Source organism: Dromiciops gliroides, chromosome 1 (assembly GCF_019393635.1).
Source record: "Dromiciops gliroides isolate mDroGli1 chromosome 1, mDroGli1.pri, whole genome shotgun sequence".
In the NCBI taxonomy this organism is placed as follows: Eukaryota; Metazoa; Chordata; class Mammalia; order Microbiotheria; family Microbiotheriidae; genus Dromiciops; species Dromiciops gliroides.
In genome coordinates this window covers 409934029-409952903 of record NC_057861.1, presented here as the reverse complement: position 1 = coordinate 409952903, position 18875 = coordinate 409934029, and the positions used below count along the sequence as shown (strand labels likewise).

General features: G+C 36.2%; 2 protein-coding genes across 10 annotated transcripts in view; both read right to left on the bottom strand.

The window, feature by feature from the left end:
- C1H5orf34 (chromosome 1 C5orf34 homolog) overlaps positions 1–3785 on the bottom strand; it is a 29176-nt gene extending 25391 nt beyond the window's left edge. The window contains exons 1-2 of one of the 6 annotated variants that reach the window (XM_043979176.1): positions 3606–3785; positions 133–410 (exon numbers count right to left, since the gene is read on the bottom strand). In XM_043979176.1, the coding sequence (XP_043835111.1) occupies positions 133–327 (195 nt within the window). In that variant the 5' untranslated portion in view covers positions 328–410; positions 3606–3785. Of the gene's footprint in view, positions 1–132; positions 411–1295; positions 3466–3605 lie in introns of those variants that run through there. The other 5 variants (XM_043979175.1, XM_043979177.1, XM_043979178.1 and 2 more) reach the window with 5 other exon arrangements.
- Positions 3786–16373: 12588 nt separating this feature from the next.
- The window catches only part of PAIP1 (poly(A) binding protein interacting protein 1), a 40439-nt gene continuing 37937 nt past the window's right edge, over positions 16374–18875 (bottom strand). For all 4 annotated transcript variants that reach the window (XM_043977292.1, XM_043977289.1, XM_043977288.1 and 1 more), the window contains one exon: positions 16374–17366. In XM_043977292.1, the coding sequence (XP_043833227.1) occupies positions 17273–17366 (94 nt within the window). In that variant the 3' untranslated portion in view covers positions 16374–17272. The remainder of the gene's footprint in view (positions 17367–18875) is intronic.

Below are 18875 nucleotides of genomic sequence, written 5' to 3'. Positions count from 1 at the left end.
TTAATTTGATACATTTCTTAATCAAGAGAATGACAGTTATCCAGAGGACTAATTATTTTTCATTTTCACCAACCTCCCTCAATTATCTTTTAGTATTATAAACAATAATTAGAATATTCCACACTCACTTACTCTGTAATTACTAATAACAAATTGGGTCCTTTGACGAATTCTTTCTGGTTGCTGCAAAGGATGAGCTGAAATAGGAGGTGCCTTTTCAAACAGGAATTCAGAACCACATGGAGAAAGCTGTAATTTGGAGCCATCAATATAGTGTACTTCTACTGAATAATCTTCATAAAGCACCATTCGAACTTCAATCTCCATTGCTAATGCATGTAAGACTTTTCCAAGGACAACCCTATACTAAATAGGCCATAACATGGCAGTTTTCTCAATGCATATTAATCCTGTTAAAATAAAAGAACGGATCAGTTTTATAGATTTAGGGTTGCATAAGACCTGAGGTCATTGATTTAGGCTAGCACCTTTGTTTTTAACAGATTAGGAAACTGAAGCCAGAGAAATTAACTGACTTGCCTGTGGACACCAAGATGTCAGAACCACAGAAAAATTATGCTCTCTGACTCCAAATCCAGCACTATTTTCTACTGTACTACATTCAAAATAGAGATTAGAATTTTCCATGGACTTCCTTATTCACTCAATCTTTAACATGGAAGTACAGCAAGGAGGAAAAGGATGTTCTAATGAGTTGATCAATAAGAACTTAACTGATTATCTACTATATCCCAGGTGCTAGGCTAAGTATGAAAAAATAGTCGTTACTTCATTAACATGTATGTTTACATTTCTACTATCCTTTTTTTAGGGGTGGGGTGGCAGGCTGTTTTATTTTCAGAATTTCATTATTTTGTATCTACCCTAAACCCCTAGTAATAAAAAATAGCAGTTTTCTGAAATTCTGTATTATTTTGCACAGAGTTTACAGATATATGAAATGATATAAGCTATTTTCTCTCAGGGTCATATGCATTCAGGTGATCCCAAGTAGTCTATTTGCTCTTGAGACCCCAAAGAACAACTTTTTGAAAGTACCTATCATTTTGGGTGAACTGACTTGATTTATTCCACAAAATAAACGGAATGTTTGTTTGGACTGGAAGCAAATTTTTTTGAGATTCCAGCTACCAAAAAATATACTGATCAGAGGGACATTAATAGGACACATACCAGTTACAATACAGCAGCTAAATATGACATCCCAAGGCAATTCTCCTGGGCATTTACTCCAAGGAAATCAAAGACAAAAACAAAATCCAATATATACTAACCTGGAAACAAATCAGGTGCCCCTTAATCGGGCTTGAATAAGAACTGTAATGGAATATTATCGTGCAGTAAAAAATGATGATTTTTAAGAAACATGGGAATGCAGAACAAAAGAAGTGGTAAGAGAATGAATGATACACAATAACAATATAAACAAATCATTTAAAGGAAATCAAACCGAATAACTAAAAATATCAATAAAGGTCATGGAGAACAAATAAGGAAACATATCTTCCAAAGAGGGGTAGAGGCCTACTAGAATGGAATGTTGTATAAATTGTCAATGAGGTTTTTTGCTTTTTTTTTTTTTGGACACTAGGGAGGGTTCAGTACTAAGGGTGGATTGAAATAATTATGACAAAAAAATATAAAAAAAGCATCAATAAAACTTTTTTTAAAAGTAAGTAGCATTTCATTTAGGTGTTGTTTGAAACTTGAGCCATATCACAGTTCCCTTTCCTTTTGGATAACAAATCCCTTAAAGAGGCCATTTCAGTGGGGGCAAAAGTTTTATTGCTTAGTCTACCTTGGCAGTAAATAGTCTTTTACAAATAAATGTGACCCCCTACAACAGGCAATTTGCATGCCAACTTGCAGTTTTTTTGGTATGTGCTCGATAAAATGCTTAAGGAATAGCATTGATTGGCCACAGATAAAAGTGGAGACTGCAAATAAAAAGACAGTAGGAAGGGAGGCCTCAGAACTAGGGGAGAAAGGAGTAAATGTTAACTCACTCATCCCTTGGAGCAGCAGATGCTATGGTACAAGTATTTAACCCTTAAATTAGCATGCTACTAAGTACAGCCAGCTTTGAACACAGTTTGTGTTGGCTTTGCTTGGTTACAAAAGTTTGGTATGTGAAAGAGAAGGAATATATTTTGCAATGGAAGTGATGTAAAAACAAAAGATAACAATAAAAAAAATTAATTAAAAAAAATGTTGAGATAAATCTTAAGGCATTCCACTAAAAGAAACTAACAGGCCACATGGAAAAAGCATTCTGAGTTAGTATATCAGGACATTAGTTTTAATGTCTATTCAGCAAGTATCTATGTTACAGTTAGCAAAATTGGATAACTTTTCTGTGTCTCACTCTTATCACCAGTAAATTATAGGTAAATTATGCCATACTGCATTCAAGGAGTTATGAAAATTACTTTTCAGACATCTTACTTTTTCTCTCTCTAATAAATAAGCACATTCAGTCACCTGGCTTCAAATATGCAATAGCTATGTAATCGACTCCTAATTCGTATTGAACAACCCCAAATGTATGTCCAAAACTCTCCTTTCCCCTCAAACACCTGCATCTCCTCATCGATTACCTTATTTTTGTTAATTGCACCACTACACTTCCAGGCTTATTGGGTAAAGACCCAGGAGTGATCTTTGTCTCTCTTCTCAGGCATCAAGTTGTGTTGATTCTACCTCTCCACAATCGTCTTTCACCCAAGCGCCTTTGGTGCCAACACAAACCACTACCTGAGTTTAAACTCCCGTTAATTCCTGCCGGAACGATTGTAATCATTTTCTAATTGGTCCTACGAAATGGCATTCACAGACCTAGACCACCTGGCCCTAATTTACCTTTCCAAATTCTTTTTTTTTTTTCACGGCTTCCTTTCACATAGCCCACAGTCCAGCGAATAAAACTCACACAATTTACAAGTCTGGTTCTGTCCTTACACTTAACACCCTCGAGACCACGGGGCCTCAGTTTCTCCCACGGGAATCCCGGAGGTAACGCCAGTACTAGGTTATTGGGTAAAGTGCCGAAGTTACGAAAACTTGCCGTTGTCCACTTCTCACGGCTTCCCTCTTCCATGCCATCCCTGCCAGGGTCCCATGTCCGGGTCCTGACCCCCTAAAACGCCATTTCCCCCAAGAAATCCCGTTTTCTCCCCGCTAGGGAACAAGCTTTTCCCGCCCGGTGACTCGGGACATCTCCTGGAAGGCCGCTGCCGCTCGGCCTCTAAGTCGGCGGTTTTTAATCTGGGGTCCGTGAACTTGGTATTTTGGGGGTAATTTTGGCTAACTTTGTTCCAGTAACAGGCAGTTTCCCCATTTACAGACGCTTCCTCTGGGCCGCAGGAGAGGCTAGAAACAAAGAAAACCAACAACAGCTAAATACCCTCCTCCCGCCCCAGGTAAAGTGCCCCCAGGAGCCCCGATCCCCGCCCAACCCCAGCGCTCTTCGGATTCCGGATCAGTCAACTTGTCCGGGGGGGGGGGGGGAAGGAAACAGGAGGACACGTGACTACTCTGAGCCTCGGTTTCCTTCCCTGCAAAAGAACAATGGCTGCCCTGCCTACCGTTCAGGGTCATTGATGACTCCTACGAAAGCGCTTTGCACGCCGGCATCAACAGAGACTACCAGGAGAAGCCAGAGAATAAAACCCCGTGGGGAGAACAGGCGGTAGTTTCGACCCAGCAGCCTGGACTTCGGGGAATTTAGAAGACGCTGTGCCTTTCCACTAAATGATTTAACTGTCCCGGGGTTGAAAGCAGGAAGTCCCACCTCCTTCTTAGAGCTACGCTGCTCATTGGCTAGCTCGAACAAGGGGCAAAGAAGCATCCCGGGGCGGGCGGGGCTTGATGGGGAGTAGGAAACGGGAGAGGGTCACCGGAAACACCCGAGGCTCTGCGTCCTCCGGTACACTGGCCCTATTTCCAGGCCGAGCCTTTACACTTCACGCCCGTCTTCTACGCCTCTTCGCCGGTGCACAGGCGTATATCTAGCCGACTATAAGAAATGCGTGGTGTTCATAAATGGGAGTACACGGCTATCCCACCGAGGAAAATCACTAGATTTAGTAAATTAACACGTTTACTATAAAACAAGTCCATTTTCTTCTCTAGGAACTCATCATGTAGGCATCCTAATTATATTCCAATTTAGACTTTCTTACCCTGAATAAAACTAAAATTCAGGCTACTTGATACTTTACATTCTTCACTTCATTCGAAACAACAATTATGGAAATTTGTGAGTTTAGTAAAAATTAGAACTACGATCTACATCAGATACACCCTTCACCCAAAATTAATGCATTTAAACCAATAATCCCTGAGAGAGATCCGAGGAAATTAATGGGTAAAGTTCTTCCTACTATTATAAAACCTCAATTTCTTGTTAATTCTACATCAAGGAAATGGGGAAGTCACCTAACCTCACGGTAAGACTTCCTAAGGTATAAACAAGATTTAGACTAGTTATTAAAATGTATAGGAAGGGACCTGAGACACCTCATTTAAAGTCATGCAAGTAATAAATAGTAGACCTGGGTTTCTATTTAACTATTTTGAAGTCAGATCTTCTGATTTAAAATCCAGAGCTGTAGGATTGTTCTATCCAGACAGGAAATACATAATGGGTGAATACCCATACTCCAGACTGATAGGCAAGCTGTAGAGAGCTCCTACTGGAAGATTTACAGAGACACCCACAAAAACCCCACTGGGCAAGAGGACAGTAGGCTATGAGTTGTAACACTGGAGTCCATCAGCTGGTATACCTTGCCACAGATGATACAGATGTTCAATGAAGTGGACCCAGTGTAGAATTAATGAGGGACAGATTGCATTTGAAAACAGAAGAGTACTTCCAATGAGCTCCAGATTCTCCTCAAAATAAAAAGCTCATCTTCTAAATATCAATATTGATCCAATGGTATATGGAATCATGGAATAGAATTTCAAAGGAATCAAAACTGCTGTGATTCGAAGGGTACAATAGTAGGAGACACAGGGTGGGTATAAAAGGGCCGTAGTATGTCATTGAAAAATTGCATGCAACAAAATGTGTGTGCGTATATATTTGGGGGGGGGGGCAATGAGGGTTAAGTGACTCGCCCAAGGTCACACAGCTGGTGTCAAGTGTCTGAGGTCACATTTGAACTCAGGTCCTCCTGAATCCAGGGGTGGTATTTTATCCACTGAGCCACCTAGCTGCCCCTGCATGCAACAAAATCAAAGAAATGTGTGACCAGAAAAGAAATGGGTTGGTCCTGTAGTAAGTGATAACAAGTGGACAGCCCAAATGCTACTTCACTTGTAATAATAGGGATAATACTTGCAGCACTCAGGGTTATTGTGAAGCTCAAATATGATAGTGTTTTGCATGCCTTAAACCAATATTTAAATGTTGCTAATATGATTGTTGCACTAATTCTGATGTAGACAATGTACTATTTTTTAAAATTTCTGAATTCAAGCTGTCTCTTCCCTCATCCATCAGAAATCTTTTTAACAAATTTAACAAACATTCTAGGCACTAGAAGCATTAAGTAAGAAGAGCATCAACTAATATTTACTCAGCTTTGACAGTTTATAAAGTGCTTTTTTAATAAAGTTACAAGACTTTAGTTTATCAAGGACAATGAAGTACTCCTTGAGTTTAACAAAAAAGTGGAGCTTTGATGCAAAATAGATAACGTATATATCTTAAGCAGGACTATTTGACCTTTGTCAAGAGATTATTAAAAAATGAAAAAAAGTCACACAGGAAAAGACGACAACCTATTGCTTTAATTTTAAAAAGCAAATGTTGAAAACTATCTTTACATGTGACTGGAAAATCATAAGATATTTTTATAATTTAAAAAAAATAAAAGAAAATTTAGGCTCTACCTAACAAAGAGGAACTGGGTGTTCTGAGAAAGAAGCAGGTTGTTCTCCAAGAAAAGATAAAATAGAGTCCTTGAAGCAGTGTAAGTGAGGTATCATTTTAAAAGGTTCGAAAGAAGAGTGGTAGCTGGTGATTCCCCCAGTGAAAAATACTGAAGTAGCTTTTAAAAATTATTTTTTAAAAATTTCTGCATTAGTCATATTGTGAAAGAAGAATCAGAGCACAAGGGAAAAACCTCAAAAAAGAAGGGAAAAAACGGTCCAAAAGTATAAACTGTATGGGTCAATCTGCATTCATAATCCAGAGTTCTTTTTTTCTCGATGTTGAGAACATTTTCTATCATGAGTTCTTTGAAATTGTTTTGGATCACTGCACTGCTGAGAAGAGCCAAGTCTATCACCATTGTTCATTACACAGTGTTTGAAGTAGCTATTAAAGATTTTTTTTGGGTAACATTAGAAAAGTCTTATCTTCCAGGCATATATATCCAATCTATAACAGAAAACTTATCAAAGTTTATCAAAACTGATGACTACTACCAAAATAGTCACACGGAACTTGAAAAGCAAATGACCGTCTTGGGCAAGAAAGTAAAAGCCATAGGGGTAGAGATAGTATTTTCCTTTCTGCTGCCTTTTGAAGGCAAGGGATGCAGAATTGAAAATTTTATTGAACAGAAAAGTGTCTAAAAAAAGTTACTGCCCCTGAAAACATTTTTTTAAAAAAAGTGACAGAGTAGGTTTTAGATTTCTGGACCATAGCTTGAAATATAGAAATGACAGGTTCCTGGAGGGATGTAGTACACCTAACAAAGGTTGGTAACAACATATTTGTCTGATTTCTTGAATAGCTAATCTAAAGCACCACAAAGGATAAGAGAGGGAGAAAACTACCTTTGTTTACTCACAAAGCTAGACACCATATAACGAGTAGCTATAATTAAGGAAAAATAGTTAAGACACATAAACCAGAGAAGAAATACCCAATAAAAAAAGCAGTTGTAAAGCTCACACAATCTCTTATGTTGATATGCAAATTCCCAAAGCTTAGGCAAGGAATAAATAAGAACTAAAGGCCTTAAAGCAAGGAGGTAAATTTGACTTCTGGAATCACTGAAATTTAGTGTGATAAGATTGGAATATGGTTCTAGAAGAGTATATACTTTTCAAAATATCAGGACCGATTAAGGAGGGGGGGACTAGAAGTAGCATGTATACTAAAAAAGGTATGCATTTATGAGCAAATCCAGAAACCAATAGCAGCAAACATCTGGTAAAAACAATGGAAATAGAAACAAATACTTTGTCAAACTTTTTTTTTCTTTTAGTGAGGCAATTGGGGTTAAGTGACTTGCCCAGGGTCACACAGCTAGTAAGTGTTAAGTGTCTGAGGCCGGATTTGAACTCAGGTACTCCTGACTCCAGGGCCGGTGCTTTATCCACTGTGCCACCTAGCTGCCCCCCAAACATCTTTACTACAGGCTTCCTGCACAGAAAGAGAAATTAATGGATTCTGGATCAATCAGACTCAGAAGACAGAGAGAGACAATATGGGAGGTAATAATAGAGAGATAATAATATGAGATTTGAATTATCCAAATATCTTCCGGAGTGCTATAACAAAAAGACTAACAGGTAATGATTTCCTGGCTTGCCTTAATATTTTCATTCTTTAAAAAAATGAGGAATAAGCAGAAACTCCTTTTATGGATCTAATTCTCACTATCTGGGAAAGGTAGACTAATAGCTGTGGCAGAAATAGGGGAAACCTTGGAGGAAAGTGATCACTTCTTTCTATATAAAGTGGAGAAAAGCTTACTATAGCCGAACTTGTGCCCTAGATTTTGGGAAAGTGGATTTAAAAAGGGTTGAAAGGAATTATAAGTAGAGTGCTCATATCCAAATTACTTTGAACAAGTAGTATTTCTGATAGTTTAATTTTGTGATAGGTCATGCATTTATGCTTCTGACACTAGGCTAAATCAGAACACCTGACCTGGGTGAGATAAAACTGGATTGAGCTGGTTTTCCTGCCTTTATTTAGTTCTGTAATTTGAGTGCTCCATTTGGCCAGAGCCACATGCCAAGAATGGATAAACTGAAACAGCCCAATTACAATACAAGTGAAGACCTCCAGAGGGAGCTGGTAGTATGGAGGGGTTGTTAAATAAATGATTCCTCCACAGTGAGCATGTTTCTTGGAGGGAGAAAAAGCAAGACCAGGGAGGAAAGAGCTGCTGATCACTGATATGACGAGGGGGGGAAAAAAACCAAAAAAACAAAATCTTATCATGGCCAAAATGATCCAGAGGCTAGAATACTTAAGAATGAAAAAAAGTAAGTTATTGATGAAACTCAAATTTACTGTTTCGTTCAAGGCCATATACTAAAAGTACTATCAGAAGTGGTTTTATTTATTTATTATTAAATTTTTTTTTTTTTGCCAGGCAATGAGGGTTGACTTGCCCAGGGTCACACGGCTGCTAAGTGTCAAGTATCTGAGGCCAGCTTTGAACTCAGGTCCTCCTGAATCCAGGGTGCTTTATCCACTACACCACCTAGCTGCCCCCACATCTAGTAATCTTTAGATTAAAACATATACCCCGCAAATGCTTGAGACTTGGCTTCTAGTTATCCTAAAAATTTTGTTCCCATTGAGAATAGATATACTGAGAAGATGAAATTATAGAAATTCTCAAACGAAGATGGAATGTTGCAAAATGAACTTATACCATGCCACCCATTACAAAAGGTTTCCCCAAGAGATGGAGATAACCATGTTTCAATGGTATAAAGGAACTCATGTAATTTAATCCTAACTAGAAAAAACTATGTGATATAATTCTGGCTAGACTTAGAAAAATGGACTCTTCAAAGAGAGGCTTAATGTATAATGTGATATAAGTGTGGCTTTATGATAACAAATTAAAAAATGTGTTGAAGTTTTGTGAATTTAATACAACATCACGCAAAACAAGTGATATTAGCAAAAGGTATATATAAAGTCAGTTCTGCTATAACTCAACATATGTGTTACTAAAAATCAACCTGTTATGAAAAATCATGCAATAAAAACCACAAAGCTTGGGGCAGCTAGGTGGTGCAGTGGATAAAGCACAGGCCCTGGATTCAGAAGTACCTGAGTTCAAATCCGGCCTCAGACACTTGACACTTACTAGCTGTGTGACCCTGGGCAAGTCACTTAACCTCCATTGTCCTGCAAAAACAAAAACAAACAAAAAAACAAAAACCACAAAGCTTATGGGCAAAATGCAGTTACAAGCACAACACTCAATAACTTTGAAATACAAAAAAAGAGATAGGATAGATTTCCTGCTCACAAGAGCAAAAAGATGGAGGCTTAGATATTTCCCTGATCCTCATGGCTTCTCAAATCTCTCTAAACAGAAATTATGCACCAAAGATAAAGCAACTTGAGCTGTCTCCATGGTCTAGACCTAGAATCCAAAAGGTTAAACACACACACACACACACACACACACACACACACACACACACACAAAGACAAAAACCCACAAACTGATGTTTACTGATCTTGAGCTTGCTCAGCACCTCCCCCCATCCCACGATACCAGCAGTGAGGCTGTTCTAGCAGGTCCAAAGATATGATACAGGTTTATAATAAAGTCTACCTCCACACACTGGTCCCTTCTCCCTATTTCTAGTTTTGTAAAAACCCCCTTTTCCAGGTTGCAGAAATTTGCCATGGCCATGACAGCCAGCACTGTCCCAGTTCTTTAAGAGAAAAAGCCTACTAGGGGTTATAACCCCTAGCAGTAAAGCTCTAAACTGCCAGTACTGAGCAAAAGAAGTAAGGAACAGAGGGAGTGGGAGAGGACCCTAGGGCAGGACAACATAAAGGGAGGGTTGCATTCAGAACATGCTATGTGCAGCACTCTAAGCCTGAGAGAAAAGGCCCAGCATCCATTTGGGGATAGTTCTGAATACCCCAGTCACTTGGGACAGAGACCTATGCTGGTGCACTGTGAATTGCTCAGCACGGGAGGAAGATTAAAAAGTTTTGAGATTCAGTCTCCAAGGAAACCACAATTAGAAGGGAAGGAATCAGAAAGTAAGCTACAAGGGAAGATAAGGGGGGGAAAGACTGAAATAACCAAAGATTTCAGGAAAAAAACTCAAAGACCTTGAATATAAACAGATAAAGCAATAGAAAAAACAGTAATTAGAGGCAGAAATTTGGCCTCCAGATCTAACAAAGGAGTTCAAGCATCTATGAATGAAAATAAAGGAAAGCAATCCAACACTTGATGAGACAAAGGACCCTGTGGAATTTCAGAAGAAAGTGGAACCACAAAACACTGCTCCTCAAAAGAGAAATAAAAATTATAAGTGCAAAATGTATGGCTTACACAGCAAAAATAATGGGCATAATAATAATAAAAAAAACAACTGTAATCGAAACGGCAAGCCTCACCAAAGAAACAAAAGAGAAAACTGGTTAGGAATGCAAATACACAGAAGTGAAGGGCATTCTAGAAGAAAAGCGAAAAACAGTAACATTAAAATAAAATATGCTTATCGTGCAAGCAAAACATATTGATCTCAAAGATAGAATGTGTAGAGATACTCTAAGAATCAAAGAAGAAGAGAAGAACACAAAAACCCAAAAAACTTTAACACCATAATGAAGGAAATAATAGAAGAGAACTGACCAGAACTTCTGAATATAGACAATGAAATACCAATTGAAAGCATTCACAAGTCATTTCCAGAAAAAGACAAACAACCCCAAAGCTCCAAATTACGAGAGAAATGGTGGTTAACTTTAGCGATTCAATTCATAAACAACCCATTCTACAAGGGATCAGAAGATTTTAAATACGAAGGAAAAGATATTAAAATAATGCAATACTATTCTGCACCCGCTAGAAAATGTAGGAGGGAATCACTAGAAAATGTAGGAGGGAATGGAATGACGTGTTCTGAAAAGCAAGGGAGGTCAGGATACAACCCAGGGTGACATATCTTGCAAATCTGTGCTTAACCATACATGAAAAAAAGATGGATATCCAGTAATAGAGTGTTTGAAACATTTTTAAAAAGAAAACCAGAAGTGATCATTTGCTCCTTGACCACCCTAAACAACAGAAATGAATGAATAAATGCAGCAGCCAAAGACACTAACAGCAACAGAGTAACAGTAGAGAGACCAATAAGAGACTTTCCAAATGTACACAGGGAGGCAGACATGAAGGTGGAAATCTGGTGGAGGCAACAATGAAGAGGCAAACAGGGCATTAAGAAGACAGAATCTAGTGACATTCTGCCTATAGGTGAATCAACATTGCTTGTGGGACTACATTACTATGTGGGAAGGTACATGGGGGAAAGGGGAAGGAGAGCAAAGAGACAGAGAGGTGTGTGATGTGCTGGGTCCAAATTAAGGGCTAGCAATGATGGGAAGATGACCTCTGTAGTCTAAGAAAGAGAAGAGCCCACAGGGGAGTGAGTGAGGAGAGGACTGAAAAGGTAGGGAAAATGAGGTCTTGCTTTGGTGGTAGAAGGGGGTTCCACAGATGAATGTTCCCATTGCTCTGTGAAGGAAGACAGGATGTTGGGCAGGGTGTGGACCAGGGGATTTGCGCTTGGCATGCCTCCTTATCCTACCTCATGAGGGGTTAAATGAACTCTCAAAGGCAAATGGCACTTAGGGGAGAGCGTGGACCCAAGGAGGAGCTCTTGAAGTAAAGAGGGGAAAAAAGATAGCCAGGGGAGGATACAGACCAGTGATGGGCTGTATTATCATGGGACAGTGTCCTCTCTGAAATCAGCAATAACTGATATTCTTCTGAGAGTGAGGCATAATACAAAGGGGAATCCATGGGGCAAGTCCTACAAAACTAAAACAGAAACTACCTAGAGCAGAGAGAATAGAATATACACCTTGCAAACTTTGTGTGAGGAATACAGAAAAAGACCAGATAATTACAGGGGTCACAAATTAGAGAATGAGGGTCTAGGGTAAACAGAAATAGAAGATGAACGATGAATAACGAGAAAAAAAATCATTTTTGGAAAGGGGTACAATTGAAATTTACAAAACTAATAAACAGGACTAGTTGAAAAGAAGAAGAGGAATCTATTTGATTGGGAGGAAAAGAGGGGGAGGGATGGAGAATACATATAACCAAATAAAAACAGGAGAAAAGGAACTATTAATTATTCTCTTTTCAAAAGGGAAAGGGGTAACAAACTAGAGGATGGAATGAGGGGTGAGAAGAGAGCTAGTGGAAATAGGGCCACCTTAAAAAAAGATTAAAGTCACTGAAGAAATAAAATACTGTGTTTACAGAAGGGTAAAAACCATATTGGAGGGACAAATCAATATTAGAAAGAGATGGAGAAAAATATGAACCTAATTTATAACACTAAATGTGAATGGATTAAACAATACAATAAAATGAAAAAAAGTGAGACTAGACAAGAAAACAATCTGTTGCTTACAAGAACTTCATAAAATAATAAAATTCTTTCTGAAAAACAAAAAAGCTAGAATATAAATGAAAATGATGAAAAGAAGTAGGGATGAAGGGAGAATAGCACTTTATATTATAAAGCAGTAGTTATCAAAACCATCTGGTATTGGTTAAAGAATAGAGGGATAAATCAATGGAACAGACTAGACAAAGGTGATTCAGAAACAATAGAACTTAATAACTCAGTATTTGACAAAGTAGAAAATATAAATTACCGATATAATATAAATATTACAACAGCAATAAACCCCTTATTTGATAAAAACTTTTGGGGAATCTGGAAAGCAGTAGGGCAGAAATTAGGCTTAGACCAACACCTTATGCCATATTCCACAATATGTTCTAAATGGATATGTGACCTTAATATTAAAGATCCTACTATAAAATATTATAAGAGAAATATATCCTACTTCTCAGAGCTTGGGATAGAAGATGTATGCTTAACTAAAGAGAAAGAGCCAACTATAAAAGACAAATAGATATCTTTGATTACTTGAAATTAAAAAGTCTGCACAAACAACATTAATGCATCTAGCATAAGGAAAGTGGTGAAAATGGAAAAAAATATCAATTTCTCTGATAAGCATTTGGTATCTAAGACAGACAATTAATAAATATATAAGGCTAAAAGCTATTCCAATAGACAGATGGCCAAAAGATATGAACAATTGCCAAAATAACTGCAAAATATTCACAACTACAGGAAAGAATGCTCTAGGGGGAAGCTAGGTGGTGCAGTGAATAGAGCACCAGCCCTGGATTCAGGAGGACCTGAGTTCAAATCCAGCCTCAGACACTTGACACGTAACTAGCTGTGTGACCTTGGGTAAGTCACTTAACCCTAATTGCCTCACCCCCCCCCCAAAAAAAATTTTTTTAAAAACAAGAATGCTCTAAATTCTAGCTTCTTAAATTGTGGGTCATGATCCGATATGGGGTCTCAACTGAATGTGGGGGTTGAGGAAAATTTGGCAATATTAAAAGGTTAATACCTATTTCATATACCTATATGTCTGGGATCATGTAAAAATTTCTCAGGGAAAAAGGGGTTGCTGGTGGAAAAAGTTTAAGAAGCCCTTCTCTAAATCACTAATAAGAGAAATGCAAATCAAAATAACTCTGAAGTTTCACCTCACACCCTGGAAAATTGGCAAAAATGACCCCAAAATGGCAAGTCAATGCTGAAGAAGTTGTGGAAGTATAGGCACACTTATATAATGTTGTTGAACCTGTGAAATGGTGCCACTATTTTGGAAAACAATTTGGAATTGTGTAAATAAAATAACTAAGATATCCATACCCTTTGAACCAAAGACAATTATTACAATTATTACTGGGCTTATATTCCAAGTTCCCATATACTCCAAAATATTTATAGCATCACTTATTGTGACAACCAAGAACTAGAAAAAAAAGTATTAGTCCATCAACAGGGGAAGGGCCATATAAACAGTGATACATGAATACAATGCAATATTATTGTGCTGTAATAAATGATGTCTGACAAATACAAAAAAGTATGGAAAGATCTCTAAAAACTAATTCAGAGTGAAATAAGAAGAGCCAAGAAAGAATAACACCAAAAAAAAAAAATCAAAAGTAAATGTAACAAAATTATAAAGATCAAGCAAGACTTGAATGAAGAGATATGAGAAGACAACCCAAACCTACCCCTTTGCTGATGTGGGAGATCCATAGGTATTACATATTATCAAATAGTTGCGTTGATTTTTTTGACCTCTCCAAAAAATATTTGCCATATGTGATAGGTTATCAACTGTGCCACCTAGCTGCCCCCTAAAAATAGCTCATTTTATCCTCAACAATCCTGGGAAATAGGTGTGATTATTATCCTCATTTTACAGAAGAGTAAACTGAGGCTGAGAGAGATTAATTTGCAAAGGGTCACATAGTTTTAGTAAATCCCCAAAGCTAGACTTGGACTTATCTTCTTGACTTCAAGTCCAGCACTCTATACACTGCGCTACATAGCTCCAATAAGAGAAATGCAAATAAAAAAACAGGTTTTAACTCATCAGATATGCAAAAATGACCAGTGACAAAAATGTTAAGTGTTATTAGAGGAGCAGTGAAGATAAGTATACTAATAATACATTGTCAGTAGGCCTGAGAAATGGTCCAACCATCTGAAAAAAAATTGTAGAATTACATTTCAAAATGTCACTTAGTGAAGTGGTACATGTAAAGTTGTACATGTCCTTTGATCCAGTTATACTACCAATAGGCTTGTCTAACAAGGAAGCAACAATCTTATATGCACAAAAATACTGATAGCAGACTATGAGGTAGCAAAGAACTAGAAGTAGGTGCTCATTGATAGAATGGCTGAATATAAAAAATTCAGAGGAACTTGGTTAGACTTGTAAAAGTTAATCCAGAGCAAAATAAACAGAATGAGGAAAACAATTTAAATGGTGACCACAATATTGTAAAGGAAGACAATGCTGAAAGACTTTACAACTCTGATCAATGCAGATATCAATCATGACTTCAGAAGAATAAAAAGTGAAGCATCCTTCCCATTTTTAAGTTTTCAAACACAGCCAATGGGTTGATTTATGAATGTACAAAAGAAGATTTTGTTTCAGAGAAAGAAGGGTTATTGGAAAGTAGCAGAGGAAACTTTTTTTTTTTTAAAGAAAAGGCAATGGATTGAAGGGGCTTTTTCTGGGAAGGAATCAATAAGGCTTAAACATTTGACTAGTCATAGGGAAAGAGTAGGGGAGAGGAAAGAAAATAACTGAAATTTTGAGGGCAAATGGGTATAGATAGCAGTACCAAAAACATTCAAATCTGGAGAAAAGACAAGTTTTCAGGGGAAGATGATTAGTTTTGGATATGTTGAGTTTAATCAAGTTTTATGAAAACATTCAGGTGGAGATCCAGCATATAGTTTGGTATTTGGAACTGTCATCTGAGGGAAATGTTGTACCTGAATATATTATAGTTATAATTTAAAGGCTATAGGTCAGTTGTAATGACATCAAAGAGCTACTTGGAATACTAACTTCTCCTGAGTTCTAGTTTAAGAAAGACTTTCTTAATACCTAGGCATTATGGTATATATTTTGAAATGCTGTTGTAGTGCTTGGTGTTTCTTTTTTAGCTATATGCTGGGGGGGGGGTTAGCTGAAGGTTTTTCTGTTTCTTCACATAAACATTTGTTTTGGATTGCCAGAATAATGTAAAGGAGAACAACACTGAGAAAATACATTTTTACTTCAGAAGACTCCAAGTGAAGCACATTTCAGAGCTGGTAAAATTAAAGTGTGGAAAGAGGCATACACTGTCAAAATATGGCTAATATGTTTATTGATTTTACTTAACTGTACTTCTTGGTTACAAGAGAGGGTTCTTACTGGGGCTGATGGTTCTGATTTGGGGGAGTAATTGGAAAGTAAAGCAATATTAGAAAAAACATCAATAGAAAATTTAAGAAATAAGTAAAAATAAATTTGTTTCTCTTTGGTCAGTATAATCAAAGTTAAAATCTGAGAATCTTACTTATTCTAACAAATGTCACAGGTAGGACAAGCTCTTTTACAGCAATTTAAAAATAAAACAAAACAAAACCTGGGAACCTCTGCAAAACTTCATTTAAAGAATTACAAACTCTTCTTTATTAAAAAAATCATTTCAACCTAGTATGTTCAACAAATAAACAGGCAGAAAATTTAGTCAGAAAGCTAATTGTATTAAGTGACACAAATAAATGTTCCAAGTGTGTTACAGTGCATTATTAACAGAACTATTTACATGCATATTTACAATCTTTTTTTTACACGTAAGTTTTTGTTTTTTTTACCTACTTTTAGGAAGTTGGAAATAAGTACAGGTTCAAGTTTGGTACGCAATTTACTTAAATTACTTATCACTACAGAACCAAACTAAAAGGATTATTAGGAAAAAATGACCCTCTTTAAAAATTATAAAGCAGAAAAAACACCAGAACTATAATAGGTGAGTAACCCTGTTAAAATTCCCAAGTACAAAAATTTTAATACTACAAAATAAAACTGAAGAAGTTATATAAATTAAATCAAAAGACAATGTTCCAGTTTTTTTTTCCCTCTGGAGGATAGTCAAGTTAGTGATGTGAAAAAATTAAGCTTGTAGATTTAAAAAGAAAAAAAAACCTGCCAAAGCAGCAGAAAATGTATGCTGGACTTTGTTCTTGAAATAATTTTATCACAGAAGCACTATGTTTGTTTGAGCTCTCCTATAAAATGCTTTAGCTGTCATTTTCTTCCACAAACTAATAATTTTTAAAGACCCTGGTATCCTAAATAGTATTTAGTTTGCATATGTAACATCAGTTGTTAAGAATCAAACTCTGAATGCTAAAGCTTTTTTCATGATTATGACTCATATTTGAGACCCAATTTGTTAGTGGATACTTCTTAACCTAAAATTGTATTATTCATAGCTAATAAAAGGGTGCTATATTTATGTAGTAATGTATAAGTTAAGGTTTATTTTTTCTCAAGGAAAATAGTATTTTAGTAAGATAAGCTTCTAATCAGTAAAATTTTCTTTCAACATGTCACTTATTTCAAATAAATTTTATTGCAGCCAAAACAGTTCATAATATGTACATAATAAACTATGATATATATACACAATTTAAGTTATAGGAAATAAGTTTACTTTCTTTTTGGCAGATATTGTTAAACAAAATTAAAGTTGCATACATTAGTAACTTAAACTCAACATCCTTAATTTGGTATAAATGTGACATGTTTCCTTGCTTCCTTCTGTTTTGCTAATCATCATACCTAAACTGCCTTATAAAGATAATATCTTTTTATCTAACTTTACTGTTTTCTCTTACGCTCTGATTCTAAGCAAAATTTTTCATAGGCTTCTTCTATTTCTGGGTCCATCTCATCATCAATGTCATCCAAGTATCTGTAAAAGAAGCAATGATGATTCTAAATTATTTATATACCTATCATTTATTCAGAAAGTAGCTGCTTCAATTCTAAGACACTGAAACAGTTGGTTATCTACTTCCTGAAGTTCTCTTGTTTCAGATTCATGGTAAAACCTAATATATAGAATAACAATATGGCATAAACTACTATTCCAAATACAGAATTCTAGACTTATAATCTATCAGTTTGGCTCTGCCATTTGACTTTTAATGACACGTTAGCATCTGGTACTAACTGGAAATTTAATTCTATTAAAAAGACCACTCCACCAATGATATAACTGAACTACATAGCATTTACCTAGAATCAGACTTCTAGAATAGGAAGTAACCTTAGAGAGCATCTTAGACCACCCACTGGCCCAAACCAGTAAACTGAGGCTTGGAGAGATTAAATGACTTGGCCAAGGATATGTAACTCTGTTAGTGACAGAGTATGGTTAGAACTCATCTATTGGCTCCTACACTGTAGTGGTCATTCTACTATATAATGTTCACTGTTGTTTTTAACTTCAAAATCTACCCTTCATACCAAGTCTTAGATTATAGGTATATTAAACAGCAGCAAATTCTACCCCTGACAAGAGCTGTATAATCTCTGTGTGTTTTAGATAACACCTAGGCCTTATCTAATACTTATATTCTCACATAAGGACACTAATAACATCACAGATCCTTTTTAGATTAATAAGAAACTCAGAATAAACACTGTTTATTTTAAGTGTTAGACATTAACTGTGTATCTGTTTATACAATTTTCAAAGTATTAAGTATAAAAATGCAATATTCTAGAATGAATACTTTTGGAGGGGAGGGGCTCATATTTTATGTATGATACTGAGGAAACGTTTTCTTTTTTATAAATAAAATGAAGAAAGCAATGCCATTATAATAACTATAAAATTATTGTTACTTTTTGATCCAGTGACTTTACTACTAGTAATACACTTTAAGGGGTATTACTGATGGGAGGAGACTTCTTTGTGCAAAAATATTTTTAGCAACATTATTTGTGCTGCCAAAAAAATGAAAATACGTTAAGTCAAATGGCTGAATAAAATGTGGCATATTAATATAAAGTACTATTTTGCCATAAGAAATTATAAACATGAAGAATCCAAAGAAATATATAAACCCTTAAAGGAAATAATGCAATCAAAGAAAGTAGAATGAAAATAATATACATACTTGCTCCAAACTATTTAAACAATAACAGCTATAAAAGTCTGAAAATACAAACAAGATTTTAAAGGGAATATGGAAGTAAAGATGTTTCTTATCTTTTAAAGTTATTTTCTGAAACAAACTGTAAATAGCAAATATTTACAGTTTAATAAAAAGTTTGTTTTTAGTTCGTAATTACTAAGCTTAAAATTTTTTAAATTGTGATGTGTCAAGTATCAGGAAACAAACAAATACAACTCGAAATTATCAAACTATATGGCTCCTCAACATCTAATTTTTTTAACCACAAATTCATCTAA